This window comes from Plecotus auritus, assembly GCF_963455305.1.
Source record: "Plecotus auritus genome assembly, chromosome: 2".
In the NCBI taxonomy this organism is placed as follows: Eukaryota; Metazoa; Chordata; class Mammalia; order Chiroptera; family Vespertilionidae; genus Plecotus; species Plecotus auritus.
In genome coordinates, this window is record NC_137771.1 from 144,621,970 (window position 1) to 144,646,438 (window position 24,469).

Genomic DNA, 24,469 nt, shown 5'->3' on the forward strand with positions numbered 1-24,469 from the left:
ACTTCATAAGAAGAATACAAGACACTAATCATCTAGATTATAAATTCTATGAGAGCAGGGACTGTGTATACATCCAGACATGAGGACAGTTCCCCATAGTGTATGTAAACTCAATAAGTATGTATTGAAAGATTAGAAGATCCTATATGTGAACTCAGCATGACTTATCAAACCACTTTAAGTCCATTTTAACTTGCAGCAAGCCACAAAATGTGAATTAATACATGTCATAAAAATTCAAAATTAGTAAACTTTCAACTTCTATAAAGAATTTACCCCCAGTGATTCCATTGCAAAACCTGCCATCTGTTTAGTAACAGATTTTTAGAATTGGAAAACCTGGATGCTCTTTTTATTTGAGGAAAAAAAATTCATCTTTGATAATTGCAAATTTCTAAGTTTTGTCTTTTCTTATCTTAAAGGCTCAATCTCAAGATATAGTTCCAACAATAGGATTCAGCATAGAGAAATTCAAATCATCCAGGTAATTCACTTTATTATATTTGTGACTAAGAAGCTGTGGGTAAAATTATAATATTAGGCCTTTCTAGTCATTCCTCCTATTCTTAGAAAAAGTACTTTGTTTTTTCAGGAGTCCATAGGTGTTAAAATATTTATACCACTATCTCTGGATTATTTTTTAGAATTAAGACTTTAGACAAATGTTGATAACCTCACTAGCAAAGAAAATATTTTATTTTATGTTACTCATTACAAAATCATATTTCTATTCAACAAATTTATTTTATAGCATTTGTACTTGAAAATTGGCCCAAGTTGAATATTGTATATTCAAGAATGATTTCTATGTTGTTGTTTTTAAGATATTTTTATTGATTTTTAGAGGGAGAGAGAGAGAAAAACACCAATGTGAGAGCAAACATTGATCGGCCACCTCCTGCACACCCTCTACCAGGGATTGAGCCCATAACCAGGACGTGTGTCCTGACTGGGAATCGAACCACCAACCTTTCAGAGCATGGGAGGGCACCCATCCAACTGAGCAACACCGGCCAAGGCTCAAGAGTGGTTTCTTTTATTGAAAGCAATTTAAAAGTTTAAGTAAAAGTTATACTTTAAAGTTAGTAACTTATAATATAGTCATGGTTTTTTTGTTTTCTTTTTTTTAGTTTGTCTTTTACAGTGTTTGACATGTCAGGTCAAGGAAGATATAGAAACCTCTGGGAACACTATTATAAGTAAGTATAATAGTGAAGGTTGGTTAACTAGATGGGTATATCGTAATAACCAATAATGATTAGAAATCCAAGTGATCACATGGACTGGGTTGCAGTGTTTATTTTTTATCTAATTTAGTGCATTTTCTAATTTTATAAAAAGGACAGTCATACTTCACATTATTTCTCATATGCATGAAATCTTTTATAACTTTGGACTTTTGCATGTGTTGTTCTCTCTTTTTTTTTTAAAAAAAAGAATAGTTTATTGGCCCAGCTGGCGTGTCTCAGTGATTGAGCATTGACCTATGAACCAGGAGGTCAGGGTTCAATTCCCAGTCAGGGCACATGCCCGGATTGTGGGCTCCATCTCCAGTGCGGCATACAGGAGGCAGCCAATCAGTGATTCTCTCCCATCATTGATGTTTCTATCTCTCCCACCCTTCCTCTGTGAAATCAATAAAGATACATACATTTTTTTAAAATTGTTTATTGCCCTAGCTGGTTTGGCTCAGTGGATAGAGTATCAGCCTGCAGACCAAAGGGTCCCAGATTCAATTCCGGTCAAGGGCATGTACCTTGGTTGCAGGCTCTTTCCTGGCCCAGGCCCTGGTCTGGGCTCATGCAGGAGGCAACCAATTGATGTGTTTCTCTCACATCTATGTTTCTCTCTGTCTTTCTCTCTCTCTCACTCTCCCTAAAAATCAATGGGGAAATATCCTCGAGTGAGGATTAACAAAACAAACAAACAAACAAAAAGAATAGTTTATTGATTTTTTTAGAGAGAGAGGAAGGGACAAGAGAGAAACATTGTTGTGAGAACATAACATTGATCGGCTGTCTCCAGCTTGCCCCCTACTAGAGATCCAGCCTTCAACCCCAGCCTGTGCCCTGACTGGGGAATCAAACCAGCGACCTCTTGGTGCACGGGTGATGCTCAACCAACTGATCCATACTAGTCAGGGCTGTTCTGTTTTTAACACCTAGTTCTACTCTACTATGCTGCTTAAGGTTAATATAGTCATGCTTTAAGGCAAGGGTGGAGAACCTTTCTTCTGCCAAGAGCCATTTGGATATTTATAACATCATTCGCAGGCCATACAAAATTATTAACTTAAAAATTAGCCTGCTATATTTGGTCAGACATTTAATTAACTCACCCCTCATGCCTTGACAGGGCCAGACCAAATGATTTCCCGAGCATTATTCAGCCTGCAGGCTGAATGTTCCCCACCCTTGCGTTAAGGACTCGTTCAAAAGTCCCCTCCTCTGTGAAATTTCACTATTTTGCCCAGTTATTCTGTCCCAGTACTCACGCAGTAGTTTCACATCTCTGTAATCACACTTATTACATCTTAAAGTCTTGTCAACTCCTCTTCAAGGTCGGGGATTATTTTTCATTCAGATTATTTCTTCAAGGCCAAGTATAATGCTGGGTGTATGCATCAGTAAATATTTATTGAACAAATTTAGTTAAAATAACAGTACTCTTGACCCATTTATTCTATAAGCAATTCTAAAGATATTTTTCAGCATATGCAAATCAAGCACTTAACAGCTGTCAAGTTACTAGCATCCAGATGTCTTACACCCTCTCAAGGTTTCTATTCAGTGTGAAAATGAATTTATTAACTTCTAATATTACTAGGACTCTTCATTTAAAGGCAGTATAACTCACTTTTAGAATCTGAAACTTATAAGCAATATATCTTGATTAAATGCCTCTTATGAACACTTGCCTTAAAATGGTGTGTGATGACTGCCAGATCAGATTTTGATTTAGATTGGTTAATTTTTCCTCCTAATATGGGAACAAACATTTTATTCCTGAGATAGGAACCCAGAATATTTACTTTAGATATTTTTTCAATGATTATTTTAATAGATTGAAGTCCTCTTTAAATCAAATATTGATCCAGAAGACCTCTGAGGTAGAGGGAAAAGTGTATTTCAAATCTGAGGGTCAGTTTGGAAAAGGGAAAGTGGCATGTTGTGGTGTCTTGCATTAAATTTCCTGGAGAAATAGTTACTTTTTTTTTTTTTTTCTGTAAGAAACCCTGAGTTTTCAGTATAGAAACTTTATTTTTTTTTATTTTAATAAATCTTTATTCAGATTATTACAATTGTTTCTCCTTTTCCCCCCATAGCTCCCCTCCACCCGGTTCCCACCCCACCTTCTGCCCTTACCTCCCCCCCCACTGTCCTCATCCATAGGTGTATGATTTTTGTCCAGTCTCTTCATGAACCCCCCATACCCCTTTCCCCCTGAGAATTATCAATCCACTCCCTTTCTATGCCCTGATTCTATTATATTCACCAGATTATTCTGTTCCTCAGGTTTTTAATTCACTTGATTTCTGGTTCACTTGTTGAGAGATATGTATTTGTGGTTCATAATTTTTCTCTTTACTTTTTTCTTCTTCCTCTTCTTTAAGAATACCTTTCAGCATTTCATATAATACTGGTTTGGTGGTGATGAACTCCTTTAGCTTTTTCTTGTCTGTGAAGCTCTTTATCTGACCTTCAATTCTGAATGATAGCTTTGCTGGGTAGAGTAATCTTGGTTGTAGGTTCTTGCTATTCATCACATTGAAAATTTCTTGCCACTCCCGTCTGGCCTGCATAGTTTCTGTTGAAAAATCAGCTGACAGTCGTATGGGTGCTCCCTTGTAGGTAACTAACTGTTTTTCTCTTGCTGCTTTTAATATTCTCTCTTTGTCTTTTGCTCTTGGCATTTTAATTATGATGTGTCTTGGTGTGGTCCTCTTTGGATTCCTTTTGTTTGGGGTTCTGTGCGCTTCCTGGACTTGTAAGTCTATTTCTTTCACCAGGTGTGGGAAGTTTTCGGTCATTATTTCTTCAAATAGGTTTTCAGTATCTTGCTCTCTCTCTTCTTCTGGCACCCCCATAATTCTGATGTTGGTACGCTTGAAGTTGTCCCAGAGTCTTCTTACATTATCTTCAACTTTTTGGATTTTTTTTTTTGCTTTTTGCTTTTTCGGTTGAGTGTTTTTTGCTTCTTTGTATTTCAATTCTTTGACTTGATTCTTGTGTTCCTCTAGTCTGTTTTTGGGTCTCTGTATAATATTTTTTATTTCAGTCAGTGTATGTGTAATTTCTAGTTGGCCCTTTTTCATATCTTCGAGGGTCTCGTTATATTTATCGGCCTTTTCTAGAATATTCTTGAAAAGCCTTATAACCGTGGTTTTGAATTCTATATCCAGTCGTTTGTTTTCCTCCATTTCTTTCGTTTGTGATCTGTTTCTTTGACGCCGCATTTTCACTGCTTCCCTGAGTTGGTAGGGTAAATTTGTGTGCTAGGTTTCCTATATGGCCCAGTGGGTCAGCCTCCCCAGTTAACCTGAGGTGGACACTCTTGGTGCACCCCTTTGTGGACTGTGTGTAGAGCCTTGTTGTAATTGAGTCTTGATTGTTGTTGGTATCACTGGGAGGAATTGACCTCCAGGCCAGTTGGCTGTAAGGATCAGCTGTGTCTATGCTGGCAGAAGTTCGGTGCTGGAGACAGCCTTATAGGATTAGACTTGCCAAATTGCAATAGCCTCTGTGCTCGGCTTGGATGGGGTGGAGTCTCAGGGCAGAGCAGACAGTCTTGGCTTCCCGGCAGCCTTGCCCTTGCGCGCACGCGCAGACCTCTGCCTTCCCCGGCTCCCGAGTCTCCGCCCGAGAGTCCAGATTCTCCCCACAAGAGCGTGGATCCCCAGGGGCTCGCCTGGAACTGGGGTCCAGTGCAGTCAGAACTGGGGCTCAGTGCGGTCAGGAGCCTCTGACTCCCTTCCACTAGGGAAAGCCTGTGGCAACCTCCGCAGCCTTTGTGCGCACTGGCACGCGCGCTTTCAGTCCTCCGCCTTCCCCAGCTCCCGAGTCTCCACCCGAGAGTCCAGACTCCCCCCGTAAGAGCGTGGGTCCCCAGGGGCTCGCCCGGAACTGGGGTTCAGTGCAGTCAGAACTGGGGTTCAGTGCGGTCGGGGGCTTCCTTCCCCCTCCCGCCAGAGAAAGTCAGCCAGGCTCTCAGCCGCCCTTCCTCTCTGCGCGCACAAAGACCCTTTGCCGTACCTCCAATTCTCTGTGAGCTTTTCTCTTTCCTTCTAGTTGTAGAATTTTCACTCAGCCAGCTTCCCTGTGGTTGTGGATGGTGTCCGTTCTGTCTTTTAGTTGTAGTTTTGAAATTGTTGTGCGAGGCAGCAGTTTAGGTGTTTACCTATGCCGCCATCTTGGTTTCTCTCAGTATAGAAACTTTAATTCCTGCTCCAATTAGTGGTTTTAGAAAAATTCTTTTTAAAATTAATGTATTTGCCCTGGCCAGTGTGGCATAGTTTGTTGGGCGTCATCCCATGCACCAAGGTTACCGGTTCGATTCCCAGTGAGGACACATGCCCAGGTTGCAGGCTTAATCCCCAGTATGCAGGAGGCAGCCAATCGATGTGCCACTCTCATATCGATGTTTTTCTCCCTCTCCCTTCCTCTTTTTCTCTAAAAAATAAATTAAAATATTTATAAAATAAATAACAATAATGTGTTTACTTTAGCTACTTTTTTTAAAAATAATTTTTATTCTAATTACTTTACAAAAACTAAAAAAAATACATGGAAAATAGTACTTTAAAACAAGGTAACTTTTTTTATTTTAACTCCCTTCAATATTTTTTTGGAAGAAGTTATTGGATTCATGAATATTATAGATAAATTGTAGGTTAAATAGTGAAATGGTTACTATCAACTTTACAAAAATAGTAAATTTATTTTTTGTGTCTAAACTTTTCTGATTATTAGAGAACAAGTGCAGATTATTTGAGCTATTAGGCTGAAAGATTTAAAAGATTGTTTTTGAAATATACAATGTACACTTTACATAATTGAGAAAGGAGCCTTCTAATATTATATACCACACATAGTTTTTGTCCTTTTTCAGTTAACATTCTATAAGGGAAATCAGGAAAAACACACAAAGATTGTAACTCTAATGGCTGCCTAATATTATTCATATGCTTGCGCCAAAATTTGCTCAATCGTTTTTTATTTGGATAGGAAGGCTATTCTCAGTTTTTGAAGATAATAAACAACCCTCAATTAACATCTTAGTGCATAAATCTTTGTCACACTTTGTTTTTCCATAGAGTAAATACCAGAAATAAATTACTGTCTCAAAGTGATTGACCATCTTTAAAGCTCTTGAAAGATATTTCTAATTGTACCAGTTTCTATATTCACTAGTGTAGTATATGACTGTGATAATCTGCATTTATTTTTTTTAAGTGACAGAAGAAAGTGGTATTCAAAAGTTGTTAAGCCCGGCCGGTGTGGCTCAATGGTTTTGTGAACCAGGAGATCAGGGTTTGATTCCCAGTCAGGGCACATGCCTGGTTTGTGGGCACAATCCCCAATGTGGGGCATGCAGGAAGCAGCTGATCAATGATTCTTTCTCATTACTGATGTTTCTATATCTCTCTCCCTCTCCCTTTCTCTCTGAAATCAATACAAATATATATTTTTAAGTATTTTTTAAAGTTGTTTTAGTTTTATATTTATGTGATTAACAATGATATTGAACTTTAACATCTTAATTTATGACTGAATAAGTGATTCACAAAAAAATATCAATGTCCAATAAATATATGAACAGTTATTGAACTTCACTAGCAATTCATGAAATACAAAGTAAAATAATATACTGTTAGAATGGCAAAAATTGAAAAGAATGATAAGGAGCATGCTGAAAGGGGATAGGAAAAATGCTGGGAGTAGTATACATTGATATAGCATTTCTGAAGGGCAATTTATCAATGTTTATCTAAAACTTTTAATTGTATATACACTCGTAGAAATTTTATTCCTAAGAATAGATCTTTAAAATGTTAAGAAATTATAAAATGTATTTAGAAGAATGCTTATCTTGAAGTTTTTCGTAATAATGAAAATTAGAAATAACCTGTAAGTCCAACGATGGAAGATTGACAGTATTTGATGGCACATCATGCATGGAGTACTTTATAACTATTAAAAGAAAGGGTGAGGAGGGAATCGGTGATTTTTGAAGTGCCACTGTGATCTGTAAGTGAATCTTTAAACTAATTCAGTGATTGGCTATCACCTTAAAAAATAAAATAGAATAAAATAAAAGCTATTTGTAAGTATTGTTTCAGGGGACCTATTTCAAATATATTTACATATAGTTATGTGTCTATTGCATCTTAATATAAAATGTGTGTCTTACTATGGTTATGGTAAAAATTATTTGAGAAACAGTAGTATAGAGCTTTAATGTTTCATATAAAAGTGATTCAAATTATACAGTGAAAAAGGTCAAGGAAATTTACATAGATGTCAAAAAGGCAGTGTATAAAACAGGAGGATTCCATTTGTATAGAGGTAGATATTCATATGTGACTACACACAGTGTCGAAATTGATTTACACAAAAAATTAACAATGGTTATATCTCTGTAATGGGTTGTGGTTTTACTTGTAATTTCTTTAAAATTATGAAATAAGTCATTATACCCTATTATCATCTAAGTGAAAAGAAATTATGTTACAACCACTAATGATTAATATAATAATCACTCATATGAACTAATAAGAAACAGTACCAAAGCTCCTATAATAATAAATGCACATAGGATATGAAGAGATAATACACAGGTTATGACATGCAAATGGAGAGTAAACATGGACAATTATATAAGTTTATTTTTAATTTTTGTCATTCTTTATATTATACAGAGATGGACAAGCCATTATTTTTGTCATTGATAGTAGTGATAGATTAAGAATGGTTGTGGCCAAAGAAGAACTTGATACTCTTCTGAATCATCCAGGTATGTGTGTGTGTGTGTGTGTGTGTGTGTGTGTGTTTACATAGGATGTTTTGTTCTTTGGTGTTGGCAAAAAGTATTGCCTGCACTATACAATTAACTTTTCTTAAAAACTTTATGCATAACTCATAATATCTTTAGCTATAGCAACATATGTTTTTTAAATTGCAAAGCTTTTTGCAATGTTTTTCGGGTCGGTGATGTTTATTTTCCCCAAAATAAAAACATCCTTTTTTCTGATTATATAAATAATATGTGTCAATAGCAAATTATGCAGATAGAAAGAAAGAAAGTAAAAATCCATGTATCTCAACACTTATCAAAATGATTTTGGTTGCCATCTTTTCATGCATGTATGTACTAGAGGCCCGTTGCACGAATTTGTGCACGGGTGGGGTCCCTCAGCCTGGCCAGTGATTGCGGCCGATTGGGGCCACAGGAGGTTGGCCGGTGCGGGGAGGGACCATTGGGGCCAGTCGGCTGGGAGGAGGGGCTGTGGGAGGTTGCCAGCTGAGGGGAGGAGCTGTGGGAGGTTGGCTGGCTGGCCAGGGGAAGGGGCCACGGGAGGTTGGCTGTAGGAGTGCACTGACCACCAGGGGATAGCTTCTGCGTTGAGCATCTGTCTCCTGGTGGTCAGTGTGCATCATAGTGACCAGTCATTCGGTTGTTTGGTCGTTCGGTCGCTTGGGCTTTCATATATATAGACTAGAGGCCTGATGCATGAAATTCGTGCAAGGGTAGGCCCTCGCAGCCCTGGCCACTTCGGCTGCCTCTCGGTCTTTGTGGCCCCAGCCGCCTCACAGCCCCGCCCCCCGTCCCCTGGTTGTTCTGGAAGGTCATCTGGACGGTCGTTCCGCTGTTCAGTTGTTCTGTCAATTTGCATATCACACTTTTATTATTATAGATTGCTCTTTCTAATATAATCAGATCATTCTCTTAGAGTGCTTTTTTTTTACCTCTTGATTCTCTTCTTTCACCTAAGTCAGTTTTAGATTTGTATATTCTATGTCTATTCTTTCTTCCATCGGGTCTTCTCCTAAGCTCACTAGTTCATCCTTCATTTCATTTAGTGAGTTCTTCAGCTCCAGATTTCTGTTTGGTTCTTTTTTATAGTAGTTCATTGATTTTTTTTTTTTAAATCTTAGTTCATTCAATTGCCTTTCTGAGTTTTCTTGTATCTTGTTGAGATTTTTGAGAACTGAAATCTTCAATTTTCTGTCATTTAAATTACATTCTTCTCATGTCTTTAAGTCTATTTTCTGGAGATTTTTCTTTTTCTTTCTGAATCCCCTTGTTATATTGGTTAATCAGTGTACTTGATGACTTATTTCTCTGCATGGGCACTCCTGAAGAATGAAAACTGTTTTGTGTGTGTTTTTTTAACCCCCACCTGGGAATGTTTTAATTGATTTAAGAGAGAGAGAAGGAAGAGAGAAAAAACAAATCATGTGAGAGAAACATTGATTGGGTGCCTCCCACAACCTAGGTATATGTTCTGACTGGGAATCAAATCAGCAACCCTTTGGTGCACAGGACTATAACCAACCCAACCATCTAGCCAGGGCAAAAATTGCTTTTTGAAAAACTTTATACTTCAACTAGAAGCCCAGTGCACGAAATTCATGCACTGGGGGTGGGAGTCCCTCAACCTGGCCTGTGCCCTCTAGCAGTTCGGGACCCCTCACTCCTTACCACCCACCTACTTGCTGCCCCTTACCACTCAGCTCGCTGTTCCTTAGTGCTGCCGCGGAGGCGGGAGAGGCTCCCGCCACCACAGCTGCACTCGCCAGCCATGAGCCCAGTTTCTGGCTGAGTGGCACTCCCGCTGTGGAGCGCACTGACTACCAGGGGGAAGCTCCTACATTGAGCATCTGCCCCCTGGTGGTCAGTGCACATCATAGCGACTAGTTGTTCTGGTCGTTCTGCCGTAATGGTCGCTTAGGCTTTTATTATATAGACTAGAGGCCCAGTGCACAAATTCGTACATGGGTGGGATCTGGCCAGCCCGGGGCAGATTCGGGCCGGGCCTGTTGGGAGGAGGAGACGGTGGGAGGTTGGCCGTCTGACCTGTCAGGGCCAGGCCGGCTGGGGGAGTGGCCACAGGCAATTGGCTGGCGGGCCAATCCCCAGTTGAGGTGGGGGACTGATTGGGGGTGGGGCTGGCTATAGGGAGGGGCTGTGGGAGGTGGGTCGGCCGGCCCTGCCCCTGAATGGGGTTGAGGAGCCAATCAGGGGTCAGTGGCTGGGGAAGGTGCCGTGGGAGGTTGGCTGGCCAGCCCCACCCCTGATTGGTGTGTGGGGGGGCAATTGGGGGCAGAGCTGGCTAGGGGGAGGGGCCGAGGGCCGATTGGGGTGGTGGGAGCTGATCGGGAGTGGGGCCAGCTGTAGGTGGGGCCAACTGGCCCCACCCCCGAATGGGGGGGCCGATCTGGGGTGGGGCCAGGTGCAGGAAGTTGGCTGGCTGGCCCTGCCCCCTATTGGGGTAGGGGGACAATCAGGGGCAGGGCCAGCTGGTGAGAGGGGCCACAGGAGGCTAGCCAGCTGACCCCAACCCAGATCGGGCTGGTTCGCTGGCCACAGTGGGTGTCATAGCAACCGGTCATTCTGGTTGTTGCGGTGTTCTGGTCGCTGGCTTTTTATGTACAGGCAGTCCTCGCGTTATGTTTGACTCAACGTACGTCGTTTCGTGGTTACGTCACTATCTCCCATTTATTTATAAAAAAAAGTTCCATCATTTCAACGTATGTACATATGTGCTTTATGTTTTTTATTATTTATTTACCACAAGTAAAGGTCAGAAATTGTTATCTTTCTTTTAAATTTGTTTTACTGTTTCACTTCATTACTGCTGTGTATGTGCTCCATGTGAGTGACGTAGGTGCTTGTGTAGGTGGGTTCCGACTTACGGCAAAAATCGCGTTTCGTAGCAACGGATCTCCGAGGTAACCCGAGGACCTACTGTATATAGATGTTAAACAGGTTGAGAAGTAGAGGTATTTCCTTTGTTTTCCAGAAGTTGGCGCTGAAGCACAAGTTTCTTTTTCTCTTACCTGCACTGCTGGGGCTTCTGAGAGTTCTGTGGGTGTCACCTCCACTGGTGGAAAAGGCTGCATATTCCCTTTACCACCTGGTCAACTCAGTCTGGAGGCTCCACTCCTGTGTATTGCAAGTGGTGGGGGTTGAATCTCCTTTGTATTCCTGGCACTGCCTTCCTGGAGCCAGAAGCCCCCAGCTGCCTCTATCAGGCTATTCTGCAATGGGTGAGGGATGGGTGGGTGGGATGAAGCGGTTCTTGCCTGTGGTTCTGCTCTTCCTCCTGAGTTTAGACCCAGTGTCTACAAACTACTTAGGCTGGAATGGTTGTTATTTTTCTCCAGCTCTTTCGACATTTGCCTAGCTGAGTATTAAAGTGCCCGGTGGGACACAGGGGGATAGGGTGGGCTGATTCCTGTGCATGCAGAGTCCTTTGTTCAGTGCCGGCAGGCTTCAAGCACAGTGATTTTTTTGTACTGTTTCTCTGACCCTGGGCTCAGCCTCAGTGTGTGCCAGCCACCCAGGTCTGATTGCTGTCTCTGCCCTCGAGGCTGGTCTGCCCACTGGGGGCTGCACCCCAGCCCTTCACTGCTATCATGCCCACTGGGGTCGACAGCCAGTGCCGGGCTGCCCATTACTTCTGTCTCTGTCCTTCTCCCTACCATTCTGTCTCCACTCTTTGCTAAAATAAGTCCACCTTCAGCTGTCTCAGTGCACAATTCTCAGACATGTTTGTGTTTTAAACAGAGAATCCTTGGTTCAATTATAGCTGCCCCACCTCAGTTGGAAAGAACTGGAGATCCTCTCATGCCAACATGCTGCTGACTTTACCAGTTTTGGTTTTTTACTTTCTTTCTTGTAATGTCCTCATCTGATTTTGTATCAGAGATATAGAGGCTTCATAAAATGAGTTGGAGAGTATATACTTCTTTTTATTTTTTATTTTTGGATTTGTGTAGAATTGCTATTATTTCTTCCTTAAATGTTAGACAGAATATAGCAATGATATACCACTGTCAGCATTTGGTGTGTGTGTTGATGGAGTGAGGGGCATGAATTATGAATTCAAGTCCTTGAGTGATATAAGACCATTAAAGTTATATTTATTCTTCGGTCACTTTTGGTAATTTGTGACCAAATTTATTAATGTACTATCTGTAAGTTGTCAGATTTATTGGCATAACATTATTTATAACATCCTCTCCTTATCCTTTTAATGTCTACAAGATCCATATGATATATCTTCTTTCATTCCTGGTATTAGTAATTTATGTATCCTCCCTCTTCTTGCTCAATCTTTTTAAAAGTTTATTGGTTTTATTAATTTTCTAAGAACTTCTGGCATTTTAAATTTCCTCTTTTGTCATTATTCTCTCCTCTTGATTTATTATGAACTGTCTCTACTCCCCTTGTATTTCATTGTCTCTTTTTCAGATGGGAATGGACAACATCAATTTTATACCTTTTCTAATATAAGCATTTGAAGCAATACATATTCTGTAAGGATTTAGCTTCATGTCACAAATTTCGATAAATTTTTTTATTATCTAGGTCAAAGTATTTTCTAACTTGTGAATTCTTCTTTGACCCTTGGAATCTTTAGTAGTATATTATTTAATTTCCCAAATAGTTGGGAAATTTGTATGTATCTTTTGTTACAGATTTTTAATTTAATTCCACTTGATCAAGCAAGGTTCTATATGATTTCACCCTCCAAAACAGTTGGCCCAGTATATATGGTCTAATTTGACTTGTGTTTCACCTGCAGTTAAATAGAATGTGTATTTTTCTGTTGTTGTGTGAAATGTTCTATAAATGACCGTTGATAGTGTTGCTCACATCTTCCACATTCTTACTGATTTTTTATTTGTTCTGTCAATTTCTGAGAGAGGAGTGTTGAAGCATCTATGATTGTGGATTTCTTTGTATTTCCCTTTAATACTGTCATATTTTGCTTTATGTGTTTAGAAGGTTGTTTATAGGATACAAACACACTTAAAATTGTTTTGTCTTCTTGATTAATTGACCATTTTATAATTTTACTGCCTTTCTTTTTCTTTGATGATACCCTTCATCTTTTAAAGCTACTTTATCTGATAGTAGTGTATCCATGCCAGCTTTCTTTCACTTACACGTATGCATGTTTCCATCCTTTCACTTTCACCTTGTTAGTGTGTTCAAATTGTGTTTCTTATAAACATCATGTTGTTATGTCTTTGTTTTTTTTTAATCTATTCTGACATTCTCTGCTCCAGTATAAGTTCCAGCTGGACTAATGGAAATGTAAAAATTACACTATTACAGCAGTAGAAGAAACTATGGGAGATTTTTAAAAATAATTTTGGGGCAAGAGAGGATCTTTCTAACTATAACACAAAATCCAGAATCCTACACACACACGAAAGAAAGGAAGGAGGGAGGGAGGGAGGGAGGGAGGGAGGGAGGGAGGGAGAGAGAGAGAGAGAGAGAGAGAGAGAGAGAGAGAGAGAGAAACAGAGAGACAGACAAAATCAATGGCTATGACTCCATAAAAAGTTTTGAATTGCAAAATGGACCATAAGCAGTCAAAGACAAATGACAGGCAAGAAAAACTATTTGTATTTCATGTCATAGCTACAAGACTTATTTCCTTACTACTTAAACCTTTTCTACAAATCAATAAGAAAATAAAAACTAATAGAAAAATGATATGCCAAACTTGTTCATAAAGAAGGAATTATAAACATATTTTGAATATATAGATTCTTGACTTTTCTCAGAACAATGTAAGTAAACACATTCTCATAGTACTTTTTACCTATCACTTAAAACACTCTTATACAATGTTGTTTAAGTGTGAATTGATACAATTTTTAAGGGAAGGTAGTTCTGGAGGTAATCGCTATCTGTCAGAATAGCAATTTATATATCCTTTGGCCCAGTAATTCCATTTCTCAAATTTATCTAGCAGACATGCTGGCCCATTTACAAAATGTTCTGCAGTTTATTCATCACAGCATTGTTTATAGTTGTAAATATTGGCAACAACATAAATATATGTCAGTTGAATTTGGTTAAATAAATTATGATATATAGTACTAAAAGACAGAATATTCCACAATAGTTAAAATAATGAAGAAACTGCTCTATATGTACTGATAATGGATAGTCTCCAAGATATGAAATTAAGTGAAAAGCAAAAGGTATAAAAAGTGAGAATAGCCTGCTACTATTTGTATAAGTAATCTATATATATAAAAGCCCAGCAACTGGAATGGCAGAACGACCAGAACAACTTGTGGCTATGTTGCACACTGCGGCAGCCAACCAGCCTGATCTGGACCCCAATGCTCCCCCCTCCCCGCTGGCCCGGCCCCTGATCGGCCCCCAACACCCTGTTGGGGGCGGGGCCAGCCAGCCAATCACCCATGGCCCCTCCCCCCCCGCTGGCCCAGCCCTATAGGCCCCCATCGGGGCAGGGCGGCTGGACCCCACCCATGCATGAATTCGTGCACTGGGCCTCTAGTTCTATATAATAAAAGCCTAATATGCAAATCGACCAAACAGTGGAACAACTGGTTGCTATAACACTCACTGACCACCAGGGGGCAGATGCTCAACACAGGAGCTGCCCCCAGCCTGCAGGCCCTAGGCCAGCCAAGGCGGGTGCCAGTAGGGGCCTCCCAATCACCCCACTGGTTGCCCCACAGATCAGCCCTGATCGCTGGCCAGGCCTAGGGACCCTACCCCCCATGCACAAATTTCGTGCACCGGGCCTCTAGTCATATATAATAACTATTTACAAACATATGAAATATTTCTAAAAAGACTCCATATAATGGATGCTATGTGTTGCCTCTTCTAGGGAGGACAAGTGAATGGCCTGGGACAAAGGTGAGAGGGAGATCCTTTTACTGCACACCATTTTGTGTCTTCATAATTTAAATGAATTATGTATTCAAAACAGAAATGTTTCATACACTGTAACAGTAAAAATATCTTCTTAAAATATTTAGCTTATTACTTACAATACTGTGACTAAAAACTAAAATTGAGGTGCAGTTCATCTTCCTCCTACTTCTAGTTTGCCTTCTTTGTGTTAACCGAAAAAAAAAAAAAAAAACACACAACACGATTTGACCCTTTTGTTGGTGCTGCTCAGTAACTGCTTAATGAGCCCCCAGATCCACTTCTCTTGTCTTTGTTTTAAAACTCCAACCAGAAGGCTTAATTTATTTTTTAAATTCTCGTATCACTCAAATATACCTGACAGTTTATGTCTTTAAAAGTTTATGTATGTGTGGTATAGAAAGAAGTGATTGGAAAACAATTTCAGTGAATTTTAATTTTAATGAATTTGGAGGAAATTACCATAAGGCTGGAAGTATGATGAAAGTCTTATTTTGTATTTCAGATATTAAGCACCGCCGAATACCAATCTTATTCTTTGCAAACAAAATGGACCTTAGAGATGCAGTGACATCTGTAAAAGTGTCTCAGTTGCTGTGTTTAGAGAACATCAAAGATAAGCCGTGGCACATTTGGTAATGTTGTGGATTTATTTTTCATTTTATCATTTTGAAAAAGTCTCCAAGCTTCGGTGTTTCTTTTCCAAACTCATTTTATAAGTGATCTAACTTGGTAGGATGTAAGCTAAGGATTTGTTTTATAGAATGGCATTGCAGGTATTTATGAACCTATTACTATTAAAACCTTTCAAATCTTTTTGGGGATAGAAAAATATAAATTACTCTTTAAAAGAATAAAGTAAACAGACTACTCACCAACTTCAGCCATACTGATTTCTTCTATACATTGAATTAGCCAACTACAATCCCATCTCAAGGCATTTCCACTTGTTACTCCCTTTGTCTAAATCATTCTGCAAAATAATGTTCTTGGCTTGCTATTGCACTCCCTTCAGGAGCGGGACCTCCCCTTATAATTGTCTAAAATATCACTCTGCCTTACCCTGCCTCGTTTTTTCCTTATTACTTTGCTTTTTCTGTTGCCATGTGACCTCTTTTTCTTATTTTCTTTGTTTTATAGTCTCTCTTCTTACACCTATGCATTAGCACCATGAGACTGAGGTTTTATTTTCACTCTGTAACCTCTGAAATAGTAGTACATGGTACTTAGTAGGTTCACAATAAATATTGTTTATATGAATAAATATAAATGGAAATACTAACCTTGTTTGAACATACTAATAAGGTTGAAATCATAAATAGTATCTGAACTTATTTTACATTGTTTATTAGATAGTGTTTTTTAGTGCCTGCTATTACCTGTCATTAAGCTCCCTCTATCCACCACCTACCTCCCACCACTGCAAGATATCCTTCTCGCTTTTTATAAGATAGTATCTGGAAAAAAGCTGCACACAGAGGCCGAGAAATGGACTGACTTTAGAAGAAGAAACAAAATATGAAGTGAAGAGTTAGAGCTCAGAGAAGAATTTGAAGAGCTAACCTTGGTGCTGAAAGAGTAATGGTATAGAAAAAAGCTGAGAAAACTGTTGAAACTCCTCAGTACTCACAACCTCTACCTAGGAGTGAAACACTGCATATCTCAGTTAAACCCTCCTTACTCTGGAATCAAAAGAAAAGTTAGTGTGTCCTAAATGCTTCTTCACTTGGAATTTGAGGTTCTGTGGTATTGTTGATAAAGAGAGGAGGGATTTGGGGGTAGAGAAATATCTTAAGATGTAACCTTTGCATTTCTCTATATCATTTAGGTAAATCATATCTAAATTGATAATGTCTAGAGTAGAATAAATTTTCATTTTTCCATTGTATTAAGTATTGTGAGTGCTTTGATAGGAAGCATAACATTCAGAAACATGGGTCTAATTAGTAAAAGATGCAGTGCTACTTTTAATTTTGAAGTAGAAGTTAATTTTGCAAGTGGAAAAATCTCTACTTAAAGTAATTAGCCCTTGAGATTTAAAAAATTCATTTATTTGTGACATCTAAATATTTTTCAGTGAGATACAAAGTAATATCCTGATGCTATAAAGATGTGGAATATTATATTTCCAGTTGCTGTGTTTTCTGTATAATTTATAGAAGAATTCCAGTTATTTCTTTAACTTTGCCTATTATTTTGACTTCTTAATTCAAACTGGACATTTCACTAAGTTTTGATTACTGCTTCATTTGTTTAAGTTTGTTTTTGTTTTTGCAATATTTTTAAACCATGTATAAAATTGAAAATACATTTATCCTTCTTTTACAATTTTAGAGATAAAAGTAACGTACAGTGATGTCGAGATAAAATATTGCATCTCTCCTGCCTTCCATACAAGTAAATTTACTGGCAATAAAAGATTATAGAGACGTGTAGTCAACTCTGATTTTCAGGATCTGATTGCAGTATTGTTCTTCCTGTGTGTTCTTTGACTCAATTCCTAATGGGATATGTGTATATTTTTGCTTATTTACTACCTTGTAAGAGAGACAGATAATAAAAGAGGTAAATAAATGTATAAAATGTCAGCTGGGAAGGTGAAGAAAAAAAAGTAGGACAATAAGGTAAAAATGATGAGAGATACTCCCTCTCTGGAATCTAATTGAAGTCAGGGAGCAGCTCACACAGATGTGTGGAGGAATAGCTTTCCAGATAGACAGGACAGCAGTGGCTTTTGGATGAGAATGTACCTGGTGGATTTCAGGAATAGCAAGAAGTCCAAGCTGACTGGAGCAAGAGATCTAGGGCCCTGCAGGACGTGGTGAAGACTTTGCTTTTATTTAGTTACAGGTCTTATCATGTATTTGAAAGGAAAGTAAAATTAAAACAGTTGGAACTTAGTAGGAAAAGATGCAGGGTTTTAGTAAGGTAGTGACTCCTCCACCAAAAGGAAAAGATTTCCTCATTATGTTACTTATTTGATACTGTAGTCTTATTTGGGACTATAGGTGTGTGATAAAATCAATACATTGATCTTTTTTATATAAATATTTTAGTTACTGATGTTTTGCTGTTGATATGGGTAATCCACAGTTTGCTTTGAATAATTTTGTATTTCATGCTGTTAGTTTCTGTCTTCCTATTTTAAAATATGTCATATTCTTAATCTAATAAGTAATTCCTTAGAAGAAATTTCTGGTTTGATTAGAATCAAATTAACTGTTTTAGGTTATTTAGTACATTTTAAAATCATGCTTCAGCACACTAAAAGAAACCCTAATTCAGAAAATTGAATTATGTATACTAATGGCTATTATACGATTATATTTTGAAAGAAAATAACTACCAGAACAGTAAAATGTTATGAGAAACTATCAGTGTTTGTCTTTGAAAAGATTGATAATTAAAAAATCCTTCGTATTTTATTCGTTTAGTTTATAATTTAATTATAATTATTTATAAAATATCACAATAAGGATTTAAGTTTATTCATTCTAAGACAATGAAAAGACCCTGTTTTATATACATATCTCAAATATCTAATTTCCTTAATAACCCTATGAGGTCAATTATACTATCTCCCTATTTTACAGATGCTAAAACTGAAGACAGGAGAGTTAAATAACCTATTTAGGTTCCTGAAGCCAATAAGTAAAAAACTATTATTGAAATCTACTAGGATTTTTTTTTTCTACCAGTTCACCAAAGTTGTAATTACAGGTTTATATTGTATAGATATAAAACTCCATCTCAAAAAAAGTCACTGCATCCTGTGGCTAAATTACAACCTAAGTCTGGCATTTCTAATAATTAACTACTCTTGAGTCATTGGAGTTGGGTAATTAATATAGGAAGGGAGACTCTATAAAACTTTTCCACCACTTGAAATATTACTCAAAGTAATGTCAGTCTGAGTACTGTTCCTAAAATAATAACTTTTTATTGGTACACTTTTCCAAATGTCATAAAAATTATGTCAATGTAAGTTACGGATAATTTTGTTGCTCTGAGATGCTAAGACTTTTGTTTTTTTATGTACATTGAGTTTCATTGCTTAACCAGTTTTGCTCAGATATGTGTTACTAGAATATATTAATTTGCCATATGGAAAAATTGCAGTTATTTGTTCTTATAGTTCTACGATGTAATGAAATAGATATGTTTCTTGTGCATTTTATTTCAGTGCTAGTGATGCCATAAAAGGAGAAGGATTGCAAGAAGGTGTAGACTGGCTTCAAGGTACATCACAAAATACTGTCCATCTTCAACCTGTATTTCCTTTCCATTGACATTTTTCTTTCCTTTTATAACATTTTATTTTTATTATATCACTGCCTTTTTCTCCTCTTGTTTCCATTTATTTCTGCTGTCAGAAAATACACTACAGTAAGTATCCAATACCTTGCTCCATTTACTTCTATTACACTTTTCTAAAGGATTTATTTAAAGTGTTTGCTTTTTACAGTCAATATAGTGACAACTGACAGAAATATTTTTAATTTATAGCAATAAATTTCTAAGAGATCTAGTAATGGAAGCATATTTGAAATTTGGGACAAATGTTAGTCTTTAGTTACTTTACTGTCAGTAACTAAAATAAGTCTGTATGGCATATATTTTAAGAATGCTTTACTTCATATATGTCTTAATCCTATATGATAAAACCCTAATATGCAAAAAGACCGAACGACCGGCAGAACAACTGGTCGCTATGATGCACACTGACCACCAGGGGGCAGACGCTCAGTGCAGGAGCTGCCCCCTGGTGATCAGTGCGCTCCCACAGCGGGAACGCCACTCAGCCAGAGGCTGGGCTCATGGCAGGCGAGTGCAGTGGTGGTGGCGGGAGCCTCTCCCGCCTCTATGGCAGCACTAAGGAGCAGCTAGCCAAGCAGTAAGGAGCAGCGAGCAGGCAGGGCAGTAAGGAGTGAGGGGTCCCGGACTGCGAGAGGGATCCTGGACTGTGAGAGGGATGTCCGCCTGCCGGCTTAGGCCCAGTCCCCCTAAGCCGGCAGGCGGACATCCCCCGAGGGGGTCCCAGATTGCAAGAGGGCACAAGCCAGGCTGAGGGAGTCCCTGCCCCTCCCCCCCCACCCGTGCACGAATTTCGTGCACCAGGCCTCTATTTTATACATAACATATTTACACAACTTTTAACACGCATATTGAGAATTGTAAATACTGGTGTTCTATTGATTTGTATAAAGCAGCTCTATTTGTTATTCATCAAAAATAGCTATCATAGGTTGGTACAAGCTTACTATATCAGGGAATAAATTAAGATTTAAGATATATTAAGGCAGGGGAGGGGGGGGTTAGAGATCAACCAAAGGACTTGTATGCATGCATATTAGCATAACCAATGGACACAGACACTGGGGTGGTGGGGGCTTGCCCTCAGGGGGTGGGAGTGGCAGGGGGGCTCAATCCAGGAAAAAGGAGACATATGTAATACTTTAAACAATAAACAAAATTAAAATAAATAAATAAATAAATATATTATTTTTCCTAAGTTTACATTGTCTACTAGTTACAGGAATCGCTGGAAGCACAGTGGCCCATAAAGAGCAGTAAAAATGAATGAAACCAAGTTCTTTAGGTTTCAGGACACTGAGAGTCAGGCCAAGAAATTTTCGTTTATGAGCAGAACAACTAAGGATCATTCCTATTAGGCATCTCCCTGCTCTGAATAAGGGTGAACAACAATATATTATAAATTTAAGTTTTAGTCTTGGGCTATCAACTTAACTTTCTACACTAACCTTTTTTTAAATTCTCACTTGAGGATATGTTTTTATTGAGTTTTAGAAAGACAGGAAGGGAAAGAGAGAGAGAGAGAGAGAGAAACATTGATGTGAGAGAGAAACATTGATTAGTTTCCTCCCGTACACACCATGACTGGGGATTGAACCCACAACCTAGGTATGTGCCTTGACCAGGAATGGAACCTGCAACCTTTTGATGCATGGCACAATGCTCCAACCAACTGAGCCACCAGGCCAGGGCTAAACTAACATTTTGATTACAGTTATGTGTGATTCTTTTTCCTCTTCTGCATGTCATGTTGGATCTTTGAACCAAATATTAAGTTTATGTCTGAACAAGCTTACTATATTGGGGAATAAATTAAGATATATTTAGCTGATTACCCATACAATGACATAATATTTCTTTGGTTCAAAGTACTGAGTGTACATCTGATAAATATTATTCATGTATTAGTAAAATATGGTATTTTAATTAACTGCACAGACTATTAGTGATTTTTCTCATTTGTAGCCATCATAACATTTACCATTAAAGTGCAAAGAAACACCCTGGCCAGTGTGGCTCAGTTGCTTGAAGCATCGTCCTGTACACCAAAAAGTTGCCAGTTCAATTCCCAGTCAGGGCACATACCCAGGTTTTGGGTTCAATCCCATGTCGGGATGCATGTGGGAGATAACCAATCCCCCCCCCTTCTTTTCTCTCTCTCTCCCCCTCTCTCTCTCCTTCTGTCCTTTCCTGTTCTCTAAAAAAATATCAATAAAAAAGAAACTAAAAAAGTTAAAACATTAAAAAGTAAAAGAGTGCAAAGAACATTCTAGTCATAATTTTATAATTAAGTGAAACTTAATTGAGAACCTCTAGTGATTCTAGCATAACTACTAGAATTTTTCTGTGAACACACCAACTTAATTTCTTGGATTGTGGTAAAGAAGTGGTGAAAGTTAAGGAACTGATTCCCACATAAACATAGGTTGCAGAGGAACATTCCAGAGAAGACACCAAAAGCACATTTGCCTTGATTCTTTTTTAATATATTTTAATGATTTTTTACGGAGAGGAAGGGAGAGGGAGAGAGAGCCAGAAACATAGATGAGAGAGAAACATCAATTAGCTGCCTCCTGCACCCCCCCCCCACTGGGGGCGTGCCCGCAACCAAGGTACATGCCCTTGACCGGAATCGAACCTGGGACCCCTGAGTCCGCAGGCCAACGCTCTATCCACTGAGCCAAACCAGTTAGGGCCAGCCTTGATTCTTATTTACAAGTGCTTATTATTGCTCAGAGTGAAGATACAGCATGGATCAAACCCCACTATTGTTCATAAAGTAATTCAAAGCACAGTAACCACTAAAAATAGGTTGATATAGTCATCTGAATTTTATATTGTAGCTCTCTCCGCTCTATCATAGCTCTCTCTTCCCTTTATTTTTTTTTTTAATTTTGTAACAGTTAGGCCACTAGGTGTCAGTAACAATCCAACATCACTGTGCCACTTGCCAACTCTGGTCTTGTCACCTAATTTTTATGTCTGACTTTTCTGATTCATTATCTTTGCATCTTACTTCCCAAGTCTTTGTAAGGAGGGTACATTATTGGAAATACTTTTGTGCCCTTCTGTTGCCATATTTTTTATGTAACTGTTATAGCAGTTTTCTGCAAGGTAAGCTAGTTGTCCCAATTTTATGTAGGCATCATGGAATAGTAGTTAAAAAGCAGTTGGGCTTTTGAGTGTAGAAGATTCATTCCACCACTTATTATTAATTAACATCTCTTTTGAAGATAATTGTCTTCATCTGTAAAATTGAAAAAATAAATGTGAAAATAGTTGCACAGATTAAATGAAACACTGTATGTGTTAAAATCACTAGAAAACACTCAGTAAATATTAAATGTACCCTTTTACCTAAGTGCTCTATTTAATAACGAAAGAAACTTTGTACATAGATTAAAAAGTATGTTGGTTTGGTTTTGAATAGAAGATCTGTTCATAATTCTTATGTTATAGCAAGTAGTTTGCAATTTGATGCTCCTGTCTCTCTGGATTCAAAAAAAGGCAAAAACCTATTTAATAAAATAGCTAACAGCATACAAGAGACTTGTCTGTGCCTTTAACTAACTTATTAGATTTTTTATTTAAATCTATCTGTGAAAAATATTGAGTTTATCTCTTCATTTTGCTTCCAAAATTCTGAAATTTCCTAGCATTATAAACAAGAAGGCCCTTGGACCAATTTCTTTTATTTTTCTTTTGTTTTTAAATTGACCTTTCTATTTATTTTGTTGTTGTTGTTTTGTCTTGTTTTTAATTCTTTATTGTTGAAAATATTACATATGTCGCCTTTTCCCCCATTGACCTCTCCCAGCCTGCTCCCACCCCCAACACAGGCCCTCACCTCCCTATTGTCCATGTCCATTGGTTATGCTTATGTGAATGCATACAAGTCCTTTGGTTGATCTCTTACCCTTTCCCCCGACCCTACTCTTCCCGCCTTCCCTCTGATATTTGACCGTCTGTTCGATGCTTTTATGTCTCTGTACCTATTTTTCATCAGTTTATGATGTTCATTATATTCCACAAATGAGTGAGATCATGTGATATTTATCTTTCTCTGACTGGCTTATTTCGCTTAGCATAATTTTATTATTTAGACTTTAAGGCTAAAATTTTGGAGATAGAATACTAAATGAAACATTTTGTGCCATGATTCCATTCTTTTTCGGAAGGATTCACAATGATTTCCTATGTATTGCAGCCCAAAGGCAAGAATCCCTGAGTAGACTATGAAGTATTTTTAAAAACCAACAGAGAATATACAGGAACTATTGCAGAGATAGAAGTTGTTTTCTAGCTCTGAAACTTTGAAGTGAGATATTTATAAAAAGAAATCCTCCCATGTGACTAAGGAAACTTACTCATTTTATCACTTTATCTGTATGGGAAAGGTTTATGCTTTCAGGTTTTAATAAAACCCATAAACTATTCATATGGGTGTTCCAATGACACTTAACTTTCATCTCCTCCTCAGATGTCACTAACAGTTAAGGGACTTTTGTTTAAAGACATTAACCCACAAGGGCAAAAGGAATGGGAATGACAAAAATGGAAACCAAAATAGAACAAAAAACAATGGCACCCAGATTTTGGAAGCTGGATATCTGATGAATGTTGATCTGGTCTGATAAATAATGAATGACCTAACTGACTTAAAGACCCTTTCTCTTAACAGAGAAAGCTGAATTCTAAGCCAGCACTGGGGAAAGCTGGAAGGCTAATTTACATTGCAGATCCCCACAAAGGATTGATATTGGTAGAAATTGGAAATAAGAGGTAGGGCTGAAAAGAGAACACACAGTCTTACATCCTTATCCCAAAAGAAGGTTGAAGGTTCATTCTCTGCAGAGAATCAAACAGAGTGTCTCTGGACTGGAGAACAGCAAGCACAACTGTGTGTGGTAGTTCTGAACTGAAAATAAGGAGTAACTGAAAGTTTTCATACCAAATATTATAACCCTCTTCTACCTTCTGCTTCTCCCAGGAGACACTGGTGGTAGGCACGAGATACAAAGTCATCTTTGAGGAATCGGACCAGCCTAAGAGAAAAGAGCTAGTGGTATTAACATCAGAGATTCCCAAGGAAATGGCTTAGCTAGATACACTAGAATAAAGACCACATCTGACAAGCCTAAAATGCGTATCACAATTCCAGTTCAGCTTTACAGTGTTTGTTAATACATATGAGAAGATGGCAAAGGATCACCAGGCATTTGAG

The 24,469-nt window shown here is 38.3% G+C and overlaps 1 protein-coding gene across 1 annotated transcript in view; it reads left to right on the plus strand.

Moving 5' to 3' along the window:
• The window catches only part of ARL6 (ARF like GTPase 6), a 43,541-nt gene that overhangs the window by 12,021 nt on the left and 7,051 nt on the right, over positions 1-24,469 (plus strand). The window contains exons 3-7 of the mRNA XM_080655128.1: positions 423-484; positions 1,131-1,199; positions 7,919-8,013; positions 15,437-15,566; positions 19,115-19,170. Coding sequence (XP_080511254.1) covers positions 423-484; positions 1,131-1,199; positions 7,919-8,013; positions 15,437-15,566; positions 19,115-19,170 — 412 coding nt within the window. The remainder of the gene's footprint in view (positions 1-422; positions 485-1,130; positions 1,200-7,918; positions 8,014-15,436; positions 15,567-19,114; positions 19,171-24,469) is intronic.